General features: G+C 44.6%; 1 protein-coding gene across 6 annotated transcripts in view; it reads left to right on the forward strand.

The window, feature by feature from the left end:
* akap13 (A-kinase anchoring protein 13) overlaps positions 1–3,994 on the forward strand; it is an 81,241-nt gene extending 77,247 nt beyond the window's left edge. For 4 of the 6 annotated variants that reach the window (XM_053506598.1, XM_053506599.1, XM_053506602.1 and 1 more), the window contains 7 exons: positions 182–337; positions 433–494; positions 672–716; positions 833–883; positions 2,070–2,528; positions 2,615–2,903; positions 3,463–3,994. In XM_053506598.1, the coding sequence (XP_053362573.1) occupies positions 182–337; positions 433–494; positions 672–716; positions 833–883; positions 2,070–2,528; positions 2,615–2,903; positions 3,463–3,521 (1,121 nt within the window). In that variant the 3' untranslated portion in view covers positions 3,522–3,994. The remainder of the gene's footprint in view (positions 1–181; positions 338–432; positions 495–671; positions 717–832; positions 884–2,069; positions 2,529–2,614; positions 2,904–3,462) is intronic. The other 2 variants (XM_053506600.1, XM_053506601.1) reach the window with 2 other exon arrangements.
* The last annotated feature ends 11,214 nt before the right edge of the window (positions 3,995–15,208 follow it).

Genomic DNA, 15,208 nt, shown 5'->3' on the forward strand with positions numbered 1-15,208 from the left:
GCGTGTGTGTGTGTGCACGCGCTTTGTGCTCTTACTCCGTTTTAATATGTTGTGGCAAGATCTGGCCACTAGGGGTGCTGTTTACAGCGAGTGTTCTGACCTCCTATGGGTTTATTTTTTTCTTATGTTTATGTTATGTGTTTGTATTTATATTAATGTGTGTGTGTGTGTGTGTACGCAGTTGAGACGTTGCAGGAGCTTGTGAACAGCGGTGTGATGGGACAGCAGGTGTGTGTGGGAGCAGAGGACTCGAGTGTGTGTGCGGGGTCTGTGAGTTTACCGCGCAGAGCCGAGACGTTCGGGGGCTTCGACTGCCACCAGATAAACATCTCAAAAAGTAAGAGACTACCTGTGTGTGTGTGTGTGTGTGTGTGTGTGTGTGTGTGCACACGCACACGTGTAACTGCTTCTCTTTGATCTTCACACTTGCAGATGGAGACCGTGAGGAAGCAGATGATCTGCGGAGAACTGAGTCAGACAGTGTTCTGAAGAAGGTGTGTGTGTGGGTGTGTGTGTGTTTAGAAATAAATGTCTGTTACAGAAAAGTAAATATAAAATAAGTTAATATGTACATTTTTATATTTAAATTATTAGCATATTTAAAATTATGTTCATGTCATTACCGTTTTTTGTTGTTGTTGTGATATTGTAATACCTTGTCTTATCCACAGGGGGGCACCGCAAACCTGCTGCTCTTACACAAGAGGAACAGTGAGGTGTGTGTGTGTGTGTGTGGAGATGAAAGCTGACTTGTCATCACTCTTATGGCACCATCATTACCCACTCCGTAGATCAATCAACCTCTCTCTCTTTCTCTCTCTCTGTCTCACAGCAGGTTCTCCAGAGCGTCACTCGTCTTCATGACCTACTAAACACCTTACAGGTGAGTCATTTCTTTCTGGGTCCCTCTTTACTTTCTGTTTCTGTCCCCCTCACTTTGTCTCGTCCCCCTCTGATGAGGATGGGTGGAGGAACATCAGCTTTTTTCAGCCTTCACAGAAAGTCGAGACGCTGCTGTGCGTTCTCGCCCCTTTAAGAACCAGGTGTGCTTCTCCTCCTCCTCCTGCTAAGACTGCACACCTCCATCTGCAGCAGATCCTGGATTTTCTGACTAAGTTAGTCTGGATCAGGAACAGCCTCTCCCGCACCACCATCACGCTGAGCACTGGGACCCCCCAGGGTTGTGTGCTTGGTCCACTGCTGTTCATTTGGTTGACCCCCGACTGTACACCAACACACACAGCTCGAAACCACATAAAGTTCATGGATGACCCAACCGTGGTGGGTCTCATCAGCCTACAGAGACGGACTGGTGCAGAACCAATAACCTGTCTCTGAATGTGGACACTTGATGATCTCCACAGTGGAACCGTTGATGTTCTGTAGAGAGCGGTCCTCGTGAAGCTAACACCCATCTCTTTATCATCGTGAACTTGATGTGGTTTCGAGCTGTGTGTGTTGGTGCACAGTCGTGGGTCAACAAAATGAAAATCAGTAGACCAAGCACACAACCCTGGGGGGTCCCAGTGCTCAGCGTGATGGTGGTGCGGAAGAGGCTATTCCTGATCCAGACTAACTTAGTCAGGAAATCCAGGATCTGCTGCAGATGGAGGTGTTCAGGCTCAGCAATGATTGGCGAGCATGGTGGTTCTCGATTTGCCTCATGATGATCCCCGTCAGTATAGAGGGTGTGAGTGAGACAGAACAGTAATCTTTAAGTCAGGACACAGGAGAAATTGTGATGGCCTCAGAAAGATCTGCCTGTAGATGTTCTCACAGACATCTCCCTGAGCTCTGCTGCTCAGGGAGATGTCTGTGAGAACATCTACAGGCAGATTCTCACGTCCTCTGAGAACGATGTCTGGTCTACAAGTCCACAAATTTTCAGCTGTGGTGACATGCAGTACCTGAAATGGGTGTCCGTGTGTTAGTGTCCTGTAGCTGGTGATGGTCCGGATGTTCTGCCACATATGCCGTGTGTCCTAGTGGTGGTTGTGGATTCTCTAGGATTCCCAGTTTGTGCACAGAATAATAACACAAGTCTGTCTGTCCGTCTGTCTGTCCCTCAGGCTGTGGTTGTGCAGCAGGACACCTTCATCGAAGAGCAGCGTCAGGCCTTGAGCTCGCCATCCCTCCGTCACCCTTCCATCTCATCCGCGTCCTCCGTCTCGTCCTTATCCTCATGTTCGTCTCGACCGAGCTCCCTGATGGAGCAGGAGAAGCAGCGGCAGGAGGAGAAGATCCGTGAGGAGGAGAGGAGGAGGAGAGAGGAGGACGACAGGAGGAAGAGAGAGGAGGAGGACGAGATGAGGAGGCGCGAGGAGGATCTGGCGCTGAGGGAGGGGAGACTCGTCGCCGCAGAGGAGGAGATGCAGAGGAGACGTGAGACGCTGCAGCGGGAGCAGGAGGACCTCAGCAGCAGGAAGGAGGAGTACCAGAGGGACCTGCTGAGACTCCTGGACGACCAGAGGAGGCTGGACAGGGAGAGACAGCAGCTACGCACACACACACCGCAACAACACATGGAGGTATATACACACACACACAAACACACACTCACACACACACACATCTATGCACAGTATCCCTGTAGGCGTGTCTCTGTGTGTCTCAGCAGGACTGGGTGGAACCGAGACCGCGCTCCTCCTCCACCGCCTCAGAAGACTCGCTGAAGCTCCTGAGCTCCACCGAGGCGAGTGAAAGCATGGAGGTCTTCTCTCGCGCAGACTCCAAACGCAGAGCCAAGACCCTGATCCCGTTCTCTACTGGCTCCGGACAGAAGGGCGGCGCCGCCGAGCAGCACGGACAGATCCCCACCCGCCTGCTGCAGCTCACCAAACCCAAAGACAAGAAGGAGAAGAAGAAGAAGAAAGGAAAAGGAGGCCAGCAGAACCAGGCTACAGGTACACACACACACACACACACACGTACACATGCACACGTACACACGCACATATGCACACGCACATATGCACACACATGCACGCACATACACACACACGCGCACACATACACACACACATTCACACACACACACTTAAACACACACATTTACACACATTTTTTCTGTTCAGATGTGTATAATTGTGTGTGTGTATAATTGTGTGTGTGTGTGTATAATTGTGTGTGTGTGTGTGTGTGTATTGTGTGTGTGTGTGTGTATAATTGTGGTTGTGTGTGTATAATTGTGTGTGTGTGTGTGTGTGTATAATTGTGTGTGTGTGTGTGTGTGTGTGTGTGTATAATTGTGTGTGTGTGTGTGTGTGTGTGTGTATAATTGTGAATGTGTGTGTACAATAAGTGTTTACAATAAGTGTTTACAATAAGTGTGTGTGCTTTCAATTAAGTTTTGTGTGTGTGTATAAATGTATAAATAAATGTGTGTAAATAAAGGTGTGTAGATATGTGCGTTTGTGTAATAGTGTGTGTGTGTGTGTGTGTGTGTGTGTGTGTGAGAGACAGAAGCCGTAGGTGCCGAGGCGTCCGGGTCCTCAGTGAATAAAGACGTTTACTTCTGCTGATCTCACGCACTGATGTTCCTCCTCCGCCTTCCCACAATGCCGTGCGGCTCGGCTCAGAGACTCACAGGTCCGGGGGTTTCAGCACCGAGGAGAGTTCTCCACTCCTCCTTTTCTTTCTTCACACACACACAGACACACACAGACGCACACACACTGGTGTAATTCTGCACCTGGGATTTTCGGGGTGTGTGTTGAGGAGCTCAGCGTTCCTCACACCGCCGTCGGCACTTTTTATTTTTACTTTTATTTTTTACTTTTTTTATTTAAAAACACTTTTGAGAAGAGCTTTAGTTTCAGCGAGCGTGAGGAGGAGGAGGAAGATGAGGAGGAGGAAGATTTACAGCCGCTGGAACTTTGGGAGAAAAATCCCTTTTTACTGAAGGATCTTAAACAAACTGATGAGGTTCTGCAGAACCGCGAGAACTTCTTGAACGTTCCAGCCAACGACACCCCCCCCCCCCCCAAAAAATAAACCAATCATCGCGCGGAGTCGCTTTGTTCTCATCATGATTATTAATCGTGATTTATTCTTTTCTCTTTCTCTCTCCTGCACGTCGAGCTTTCGATTAAAATAACTTACTCAACAAACTCCGCTTTATAAAGTGGCAAATCAGTTCGTTTGAAAACAAAAGTCACAAATGTAAAAAATTTAATTGTCTGATAATCAGACCGTCTCATTTTTAAGAGCTTCATCTTAATGCTATGCTAATTAGCGCTGTGTCGCTCAGGCGAGCGCAATGCATGATGGGAAATTAAGAAAATGGCAATAAAATTCATGTGTATCATGTTAAAAAGAAAAGTAATAACATGTAACATTTTTTTACAAATTGGCCACACCCACAAGCGACAATCCATCACCAAGAATCACAAAAAATCATTTTACAATTGAATTCATTTAAATTCAATTAAACGAACAAAACAAAAAAGTAAATGTTATCTTTTTTTTTATTTCTGTAAAAATAAAAATACTTTTTTTTTCTTTTTGGACAATGATTTAATTTTAACAACATGCACAAAGAGAAAAATGCTACTGGCTAATTTTAGTTTTTTAAATGCATTAAGAATGACAATGTGACCAGGTGCCGTCGTACATTTAAAAAAAAAAAAAATTATTTTATTTTTTTATTTTTATTTTGTGTAATTTAACTTCTTGGTCATGACTGAACGTTAGTAAACGTCCCACTGAAGAGACATCACGTTTATTAGCAGCGAATCCGCTCCCGTAGAGTTTATTTTATTTTATTCCTTTCTTTTTTCTTTTTTTCTTTAGCACTTTATATGAAGTCAGAAAGATTAATCGGCTTTAATCCGGGACAATCAGTTCGAGTCGAACAGAAAGCTGGATCTGGTTTTAGGATAAGCGACTGATAAAGGATTGGAACGTGATATGGAACGTGACGTGATGAAGGAGTCCTCGCCTGCAGGACGGGCGTTTCCCTTATTAACCTCGTGAGGAGGAAAAACAAGAGGAAATGAAAAGAAGCAGAGTTTTACAATAATTTTTTAGTTTTTTTTTTAATAAGGATCAGAGCTCAGTTTTATTACAGTTCAGATGAATCCGACACGGACGCTTCTCAAACCACTGTCCTTCACCCGAGCTCGCCAGGCGGGCAGCACACTTTACTGTGGAACACGAGGATGGCGAGGGTATTTTCACGGTACCCGTATGCTTGCGAATATTTTGATTCGTTACATTTTTTCTTTTTTATTTCTTTAAGCTAGTATTTCCCTTCAGCGCCTCGTCATTAAGTGTTTGATTCGTTTGACGTTGTGGAACATCCGTGCACGTTATAGCAGCAACAAACAGTCCTTCTTTTTGTTCATGGGAAACAAATCTATTATGTAGAATCCGCCTAGAAACGTAACTGTAACTGGAGACTCCTTCCCAGTCAGTATTGAAATAATTATTTACATCAGCTGTTAAAAAAAAAAAAAAAAAAAGAGAAGGTTTTATTAGCTAACCTGTAAGGTTACATATGAGTAAGAGTACTATTGCTGGCGTTATAGTTGTGATGTCATTCACTCGCGGCTGATTCACTCGCGAGCTCATGTGCCGTAGTTTTGTGTCAAAGTTTCTAACGAATCAAATTTGCAAGTGGACTCGTACCTCACCATCACATGCTAAAGATGTTTGATTTTTTACATTATTATTATAATTATTATTATTTTTTTTTTTACAAAAGCTACCATCAGATCATCGGCCGCGCCCTCGTTAGCTTCCATATCAAGTAGACTCGATTTGTTTCAAGTGCCTGGGTCCTGTTTTTCCACGCCGTTGGCTCTGCACCTGATATTTTCATTGACCACTAGAGGGCGCTTGTGTGCTGCAAAGGGGCGGCAAAGTGACACAATCAGTGCTGTTTGTTCTTAATAATTCGCTTTAGCAAGAAGTTAAAATATGCAACAAGCAAACTGATGCACAACAAAAACTACAAACAGAGGACAAGAAACTGTCAATCATCCCCGTAAACAACAACAACGATGACGACAAAAGTTCTGTTCGGTTTTTGTTCATCAGTTGAGCACAACGTTTGCGTTCTTAATTACATTTCTTTTTATTTTAGGGATCAGCGATTTATTTAATTAAAAATGACATTTATTCAGTACTAATGCACACGAGTGTGAGCTGAGACTCGTTTCTGTGTGTGTGTGTGTGTGTGTGTGTGTGTGTGTGTGTGTGTGTGTGTGTGTGTTGAGTTTCGCATGATGACCGCAGTGCACTTACCGTAACCTGCAGGTGCTAACGTTGCCTTCAGCTTTAGAGATGAACAGATGAGGTACCGTTTGCTTTGTGTAAAGAAGAAGGGCTAGAGTCGTGTAAATACTGTAATGTACAAACTGTTAAAGTATTAATTGTGGATTTTGTTTTTGTTTCATTTTGTGATTTTTTTTTTTTTTTTTTTGGATCAAGCTTTTTGTAACGGGCTTTATTTATCACTATATGGATATACAACAAAAAAAAAGAAAAGAAAAAAAACAGGTTTAATAAATGGTGGTTGTACACTACAGTGTGTTTTGTGTATTTATTGTAGCCGAGGTGATTAACATTAAACTACTCGTTTATTTGTCTGATTATTTATCTGCTTTAGAAGTAGGTTATTAGATCTGTGTTCTCAGATCCACATCCCTCTCTCTCCAGGTTTACTCTCTCGTGTCCATCAGTCTTTCTGTCTGTCTGATTTTATCTGTCAACTTTTTCCCCTGTCTCATCTCTGTCTAGCTGTCTCTATTTGTAAGTCTCTCTCTCTCTTTCTCTCTCTCTCTCTCTCTGTATTGTAGACTTCGTGACTGATTCTCCTGCATTGCAATTGGAAATCGATATACAGACAAACAGACAGACTCATACACAGAGTGATGGTCACACAAACACACACACACCCACACACATATCAATAGGACAGGCAGAGAAACAGACAGACGGATGGATGGATAGACTGATGAATTGACGAGCAGACGGACGTAGAGCAGGAGGCAGTAAGCCGTCTCAAGCAGAGCAGAAAGACGAGCCAAAGCCTCACTGCTGGATACTGAGACGCTGTCTCACTCTCTCTCTCTCTCTCTCTCTCTCTCTCTCTCTCTCTCTGTCTTACTATCTCTCTCTCTCTCTCTCCCCCAAATGAATGCTGCAGTGTGATCTTTTCTCCAGGGCAGGGTTGCCAGATCTCTGACAGATCCTCCTGAATGAGAAATAAGGATGTGCACAAGTACTTTGTTTTCTGTCTTTACACACACACACACACACACACACACACACAGGAGGCTCAGCTGCGATAGGAGGAAATGCACTTAAATAAACTAGAAGGAGGAGGGACGGAGGGGCGGCAGAACGGCAGACAGAAATCCAGCTAAAACAGACGGAGGGGTGGAGGAGCAGACAGACGTCCGTACGGGTGGAGTGAGAACCAGATAGATGGACAGAGTGATAAAGACACTAGTAGTAGCAGAATTCTGATTGAAAGATGGGGGGTGGGTGGGGCTACTGAGAGACAGACAGGTGGGCTAATGTACGAAGGCAGACAGACAGGTGGAGAGACAGGTAGGCAGACAGACAGTTGAGCAGTCAAGTCAGCAGGTAGGGAGACAGACATGTGGAGACAGAAAAACAGGTGATCTGATGGGTAGGTAGAGAGACAGACAGGTAGGTGGACAGACAGACAGGTGAGCAGTCACATAAGCAAGCAGACAGACAGCGGGGGAGACGAACAGATCATTATTCAGCCAGATGGAGGAATTAATGAACGTGTGTGTGTGTGTGTGTGTGTGTGTGTGTGTGTGTCTCCCCTCTTTCTAGACCCCCTCCCCACCATCATTACTCCTAGTGGAGTTCCTCTATGCAGGTGTGTGTGTGTGTGTGTGTGTGTGTGTGTGTGTGAGAGAGAGAGAGCGAGAGAGAGACACATCTCTGTAGGTGGTGATGGCAGCAGAGAGGACAGGAGGAGGAAGACGTCCTTGCCCCATCTTTCCGTCCTCCATCTGTTGTTCCCCTCGAGGAAAAGTTCCATTTCTCACCTGCTGATTCTCTCCATCCCCTCCTCTTCTCCCTACTCATTATCTTTCTTTACCTTTTCATCTCTTTCTCTCCTCATTCTTTCATTCACTCTGTTGTTTTTTCCTCTCGTCCTGCTTTACTCTCCTCCCCTCCCCTTCTGCTTCCCACTTTATTCCTCCTTTTTTCTATCCTCCTCCACCTTGTCATATTCTTTACCCTTTTCCTCTCTCCCTCTTTCTGCTCTCCTCTCTCTACTTGCCATCTCTCTCTCTCTCTCTCTCTCTCTCTCTCTCTCTCTCTCAGGAGGTGTGCTTTTGCTGAATAAGCTGCTGTTTCATCTCTTTTTTTTTCCCCCTTCATCATTAATCACACTGTTCAAAGCTCTGTGGTTTAGATCAAAGTGTAAGAGTGTGTGTGTGTGTGTGTGTGTGTGTGTTGTGCTACAGGTTTCATGTTGCGGCCCTCATTAGTGCTACAGTGTTATTATTTTAGGTCTGATTTTTCTTTCTTGTCTTCCTCTGGTTTATGGAGTGTGGACCTCGTGTGTGTGATATAATGCGCGCTTCTGATACCTGAATTGTAGTGTACAGCAGTGTAGTGTGTAGTGTACAGCAGTGTAGTGTGTAGTGTACAGCAGTGTAGTGTGTAGTGTACAGCAGTGTAGTGTGTAGTGTACAGCTGTGTAGTGTGTAGTGTACAGCAGTGTAGTGTGTAGTGTACCGCAGTGTAGTGTACTGCAGTGTTGTGTAGTGCAGTCTAGTGCACTGTAGTGTAGTGTGTAGTGTACAGCAGTGTACAGCAGTGTAGTGTACTGCAGTGTACAGCAGTGTAGTGTAGTGCAGTCTAGTGCACTGTAGTGTAGTGTGTAGTGTAGTGCAGTCTAGTGCACTGTAGTGTAGTGTGTAGTGTACCGCAGTGTAGTGTACCGCAGTGTAGTGTGGTGTGTCATGAACTGCAGTGTAGTGTGGAGTGTACCGCAGTGTAGTGTACCGCAGTGTAGTGTACCGCAGTGTACCGCAGTGTAGTGTACTGCAGTACAGTGTAGTGTACTGCAGTACAGTGTAGTGTACTGCAGTACAGTGTAGTGTACTGCAGTGTAGTGTACAGCTGTGTAGTGTGTAGTGTACCGCAGTGTAGTGCAGTCTAGTGCACTGTAGTGTAGTGTGTAGTGTACCGCAGTGTAGTGTACAGCAGTGGAGTGTGTTGTGTACTGCAGTGTATCCCAGTGTAGTGTACCCCAGTGCAGTGTACCCCAGTGTACCGCAGTGCAGTGCAGTGTACCGCAGTGCAGTGCACCCCAGTGTAGTGTACCGCAGTGCAGTGCAGTGTACCGCAGTGGAGTGTGGAGTGTACCGCAGTGGAGTGTAGTGTACCGCAGTGGAGTGTGGAGTGTACCGCAGTGGAGTGTACCGCAGTGGAGTGTACCGCAGTGGAGTGTACCGCAGTGGAGTGTACCGCAGTGGAGTGTACCGCAGTGGAGTGTACCGCAGTGGAGTGTACCGCGGTGTACCCCAGTGTAGTGTACCGCAGTGTAGTGTGTAGTGTACTGCAGTGTGGTGTACCGCAGTGTACCCCAGTGTAGTGTACCGCAGTGTAGTGTGTAGTGTACTAGGCCAGGGGTAACTCAGTGGTTAAGGCATTGGACGCGGTTCGGAAGATCCCAGGTTCAAACCCCACAACCACCAAGTTGCCACTGTTGGGCCCTTGAGCAAGGCCCTTAACCCTCAACTGCTCAGATGTGTAATGAGATAAAAATGTAAGTCGCTCTGGATAAGAGAGTCTGCCAAATGCCTAAATGTAAATGTGTAGTGTGTTGTGTACTGCAGTGTACCCCAGTGTAGTGTACCGCAGTGTAGTGTACCTCAGTGTGTTGTGTACTGGAGTGTAGTGTAGTTCAGTGTAGTGTACCCCAGAGTAGTGCAGTGTAGTGTACCCCAGAGTAGTGCAGTGTAGTGTACCCCAGAGTAGTGCAGTGTAGTGTACCCCAGAGTAGTGCAGTGTAGTGTACCCCAGAGTAGTGCAGTGTAGTGTACCCCAGAGTAGTGCAGTGTAGTGTACCCCAGAGTAGTGCAGTGTAGTGTACCCCAGTGTAGTGTACCCCAGTGTAGTGTGTTGTGTACTGGAGTGTAGTATAGTGCAGTGTAGTGTACCCCAGTGTAGTGTACCCCAGTGTAGTGTACCCCAGTGTAGTGTACCCCAGTGTAGTGTGTTGGGTACCGCAGTGTAGTGTGTTGGGTACCGCAGTGTAGTGTGTTGTGCAGTGTAGTGCAGTGTAGTGCAGTGTAGTGTGTTGTGCAGTGTTGTGCAGTGTAGTGCAGTGCAGTGTACTGTAGTGCAGTGTACTGTAGTGCAGTGTAGTGCAGTGTACTGTAGTGCAGTATACTGTAGTGCAGTGTACTGTAGTGCAGTGTAGTGCAGTGTACTGTAGTGCAGTGTACTGTAGTGCAGTGTAGTGCAGTGTACTGTAGTGCAGTGTACTGTAGTGCAGTGTAGTGCAGTGTACTGTAGTGCAGTGCAGTGTAGTGTAGTGCAGTGCAGTGTACTGTAGTGCAGTGTACTGTAGCGCAGTGCAGTGTACTGTAGTGCAGTGCAGTGTACCCCAGTGTAATGTACCGCAGTCTAGTGTACCCCAGTGTAATGTACCGCAGTCTAGTGTACCCCAGTGTAATGTACCCCAGTCTAGTGTACCCCAGTGTAATGTACCCCAGTCTAGTGTACCCCAGTGTAATGTACCGCAGTCTAGTGTACCCCAGTGTAATGTACCGCAGTCTAGTGTACCCCAGTGTAATGTACCGCAGTCTAGTGTACCCCAGTGTAATGTACCGCAGTCAGTGTACCCCAGTGCAGTGCACCGCAGTGCAATGTACCACAGTGTACCCCAGTGTAATGTACCACAGTGTAGTGTGTACTGCAGTGTAGTGTGCCGCAATGCCGTGTAGTGTACCGCAATGCCGTGTACTGCAGTGTAGTGTAGTTTACATCTCTCCCCCTCTCTCTCCTTCCCTCTCTCTGTCGAGCTACACATGTCGTTCCTGAGCTGCCAGTGATCCAGACTCCCTCTGCCCTCTGGACCCGTCTGACCCATCCTGGTGCCCCACTTCTGGTTGGAGATCTCATCACATGGATGCCCAGTGTGTATCTTTGGGATGCGTCTTGTGTCTGGGGATGGTTTCACTTTACCATAAAGACGGTACTAGCCTCAACTGGTGTTGACAGGTACTTCTCTGAGGACTTGACTTGGCTGTGGTTGCTTGATAGTTTAGGATTGCAATTGTCTCCTAACTGGACTCCATATTAACATCAATTGACATCTACTGTTACAGTATGCTGAACTGCCTTCCAACTTACACACAGTGTGAGCGCAGATCAATTCCTGCTTTCTGTTTCACCCAGATGAGGATGGGTTCCCTGTTGAGTCTGGTTCCTCTCAAGGTTTCTTCCTACTATCATCTCAGGGAGTTTTTCCTTGCCACTGTCGCCTGTGGTTGCTCACCAGGGACAATCTGACCATCTTGATTCATGCACACACATTCCATACAGACTTAAATAATTCTTTTGATTGTGTAAAGCTGCTTTGCAACAATGACGATTGTTAAAAGCGCTATACAAATTAATTTGAATTGAAAAATTGTAGTGTACTGTGTAGTGTAGTTTACTGTACTGTGTAGTGTGCTGTAGTGTAGTGTAGTGTACTGGGTCAGGGGTAGCTCAGTGATTAAGGCATTGGACTACGGTTCGGAAGATCCCAGGTTCAAACCCCACAACCACCAAGTTGCCACTGAGGCCCTTAACCCTCAACTGCTCAGATGTGTAATGAGAGAAAAATCAGCTTCTGCTAAATGCTTAAAATGTAAATGTACTGCAGTGTAGTGTGTAGTGTACTGCAGTGTAGTGTGTAGTGTACTGCAGTACAGTGTAGTGTAGTTTAGTGTCCTGTCCAGGCTGGTAGCTAGACACATAGATAGACGGGTGGGCTGACAGGTAGACGGACTGACAGGTGGGCTGACAGCTACACAGGCTATCACGTAGACAGACAGGCTGACAGGTAGACTGACAGACAGGTGGCCAGACAAGAAAATAAACAGGTACACGGAGAAGTGGACAGTTACATTGTCAGGTGGGCAGACAGAAAAACCTACGCACGGTTGTTAGTCTTTCGGAAAAGTTCCGTTTCCATTAAGTCGCCACAGCAGACCAAATGATCCACAACAACTTGACACAGATTTTACACTGGATGCCCTTCCTGACACAACCCTGCCATTTTATCTGGGCTTGGGACCGGCACCATATCCAGTGATTGGGGTTTGGGCATTGCCTGGGAGTTGAACCCGGGCCTTCCACCAACCACTGAGCCACCAATGTTACAGAAACTTAAGACCTCCTTTACAGAAAACTTTTTAATCTGTTTATTATCAGGGGCGTGTGTGCTGTACACGCCCATGTGACCGAGTCGTTACTATAGAAACGATAACTTATCAGCATGAATGTGAATATAAACCTGCGCTACTGTTAGAGAGAGAGAGAATTAATCAACATTTTGCAATAGCTAATAATCTTTATTATGGTCATATTTTAAGGGGTTGAGCGGCCAATCAGGAGGCTGGACTGGATTTTAACTTCCTCTTAAAAAAAACTTTCTGTCCAGAGATCATCTAAAGTAAATATAAGTGTATAGTGAGTATAACGTACAGTGTGTCAGTGTTCATTAGGGAGTGTGATACGGGAGTGTGAGTGTCGTTGAGACCTGCCAAGGAAAGTAGATTTGCATCCTGGGAAATAAATAAATATAGGCTACAGTTGTATTTAAAATAATAGCAGTCCAGCATCAGTAAACAGATCAATAATTGTTTTTGGAAAAAAATATATTTCTTCGTGGTAAATATTTTACTAGTAGGTGTGGTGGAGTAAAATAAAACCAACGACTTTGTACTTTTTTGACTTTGTAAAAAACTTGTGTAATTGAATCATTAATTGAAAAGGGGTGTTTTCAGAATAATAGCAGTGTGGAGTTTAATTAGAGAGGTAAATTATTCTGTAAAGAACAGGTGTCAAACAAGTTCAAGGATAAAAAAAAATCAAGAATAAATGCAGAAAAGGTTGTCCTGTGCATTTCTCTCTGAAAATGAAATGGGTTGTCCAGACATTGTTCAGAAGAACAGCGTACTTTGATTCAAAAGTAGATTAGAGATAGGAAAACATACAAGTGCAGAGAATGAGAGGCTGCTCTGCTAAAATGATATCAAGTGCTTTAAAATGGAGACCAAAACCAGAAAGCTATTAGCAAGAAGTCCCCGGCAAAGTCCCATTGTTGGAACAAAGACACGTGCTGAAGAGGTTACAGTTTAGGCCAATATTTTGTGGACTGATGAAAACAAGATTGTTCTTTTTGGGTCTAGAGGCCGCAGACAGTTTGTCAGGCCCCCAAACACTGAATTCAGGCCACAGTACACTGTGAAGACAGTGAATCATGGAGGCACAAGCATCATGATATGGGGAAGCTTCTCGTACTATGGTGTTGGGTCTATTTATCACATTTTAGGGATCATGGATCAATTTAAGTACAGTACATCAGAATACTTGAAGAGGTCATGTTGCCTTACGCCGAAGAGAAAACGCCCTTAACATTAGATCCCTTGCGCCTAAAGCACTTATTGTTAATGAAATGATATCAGATTATTGCCTTGACGCACTCTGCCTCACTGAAACCTGGCTTAAACCAAATACATACATTGGTCTGAATGAGTCTACTCCGTCAGGGTATTTCTATAAGCACGAGCCTCGTCTAACTGGTCGCGGTGGTGGTGTCGCCACTATCTACAATGATGTACTCACTGTTTCTCAGAAAATAAGGCCCAGGTTTAACTCATTTGAAGTGCTCATCATTAATTCAATTCAATTCAATTTAATTCAATTTTATTTGTATAGCGCTTTTAACGATTTACATCATCACAAAGCAGCTTTACACAATCAAAGCAGCTTTACACAATTAATGTTGCACTCAGTAAAATACATTATAAACCCGCGCTATATTACTCTGGCCATTCATGTAGATGATGCTAATGACGCTTTAGCACTCGCATTTATGAATTTACTAAATTCCTTTGGGGTTAAACAAAATATAAATGGATCAACTCACCGCTGTAATCATACGCTAGAATTAATTATATCCCATGGTATAGATGTCTCTAATATAGAGATTTCACCTCAAAGTGATGTTATCACAGATCATCACCTCCTGATATATACTCTACCCGTAGAACAGATTAGCTGTGTCTCCCCACGTTATCGATTTGTTAGAAATATGAATCCGACTACTAAAGACAGATTCACAAGTAATCTGCCGGATCTGTCCCAAATTCTTATTAGACCCCTAAATGCAGATGATCTAGATGAGGTAACTAGCAGCACTATTTTTTACCAGTACATTAGACACTGTTGCTCCCGTCAGATTAAAAAAAGTCAGAGATAAAACACTTGCACCGTGGTACAACAGTCATACTCGCGCCCTAAAGCGCGTAGGGTCACCACCCGTAACCTCGAGCGAAAATGGAGGAAAACTAATTAGAAGTTTTTCGAATTGCGTATAAAAACAGTATGTGCAGCTATAGACAGGCCCAAAAAACTGCTAGAACCGAGCATCTTAGCCAACTGATAGCAAGAAACCAAAACAATCCCAGGTTCTTATTTAGTACAGTAGCCTGCCTAACAAAACCTAAGATGCCCGCAGAGAGTCTCCCATCACAGTTTAGAAGTGAAGTCTTTATGGACTTCTTTAATGAAAAAATCAATAGTATCAGGAAGAAAATAACGGAGGTTCAACCTCTAATAGTATCTCACGATCAAGTTCAGCCTAGAGCTTCACATTTAGATTTTCAGTTCTTTACAGGTGTAGGACAGGAAGAGCTGTATAAACTTATCACCTCAGCTAATTCAACAACATGCCTGTTACATTCAGTACCAATCCCAACCAGATTTTTAAAAGAAGTGATGCTTACGGTTGGAGAGCCACTTTTAATCTAGGTCACGTCCCTAAACCTTTCAAGTTGGCAGTTATTAAGCCGCTTCTTAAAAAATCTAATTCGGACGTGAATGAAATAACAAATTATAGACCGATTTCAAACCTTCCGTTCATATAAAAAATATTAGAAAAAGTAGTATCAGCTCAAATATGCACAATCTTGCAGGAAAACAACATCCT

This window comes from Clarias gariepinus, chromosome 10 (genome assembly GCF_024256425.1).
Source record: "Clarias gariepinus isolate MV-2021 ecotype Netherlands chromosome 10, CGAR_prim_01v2, whole genome shotgun sequence".
NCBI classification, from domain to species: Eukaryota; Metazoa; Chordata; class Actinopteri; order Siluriformes; family Clariidae; genus Clarias; species Clarias gariepinus.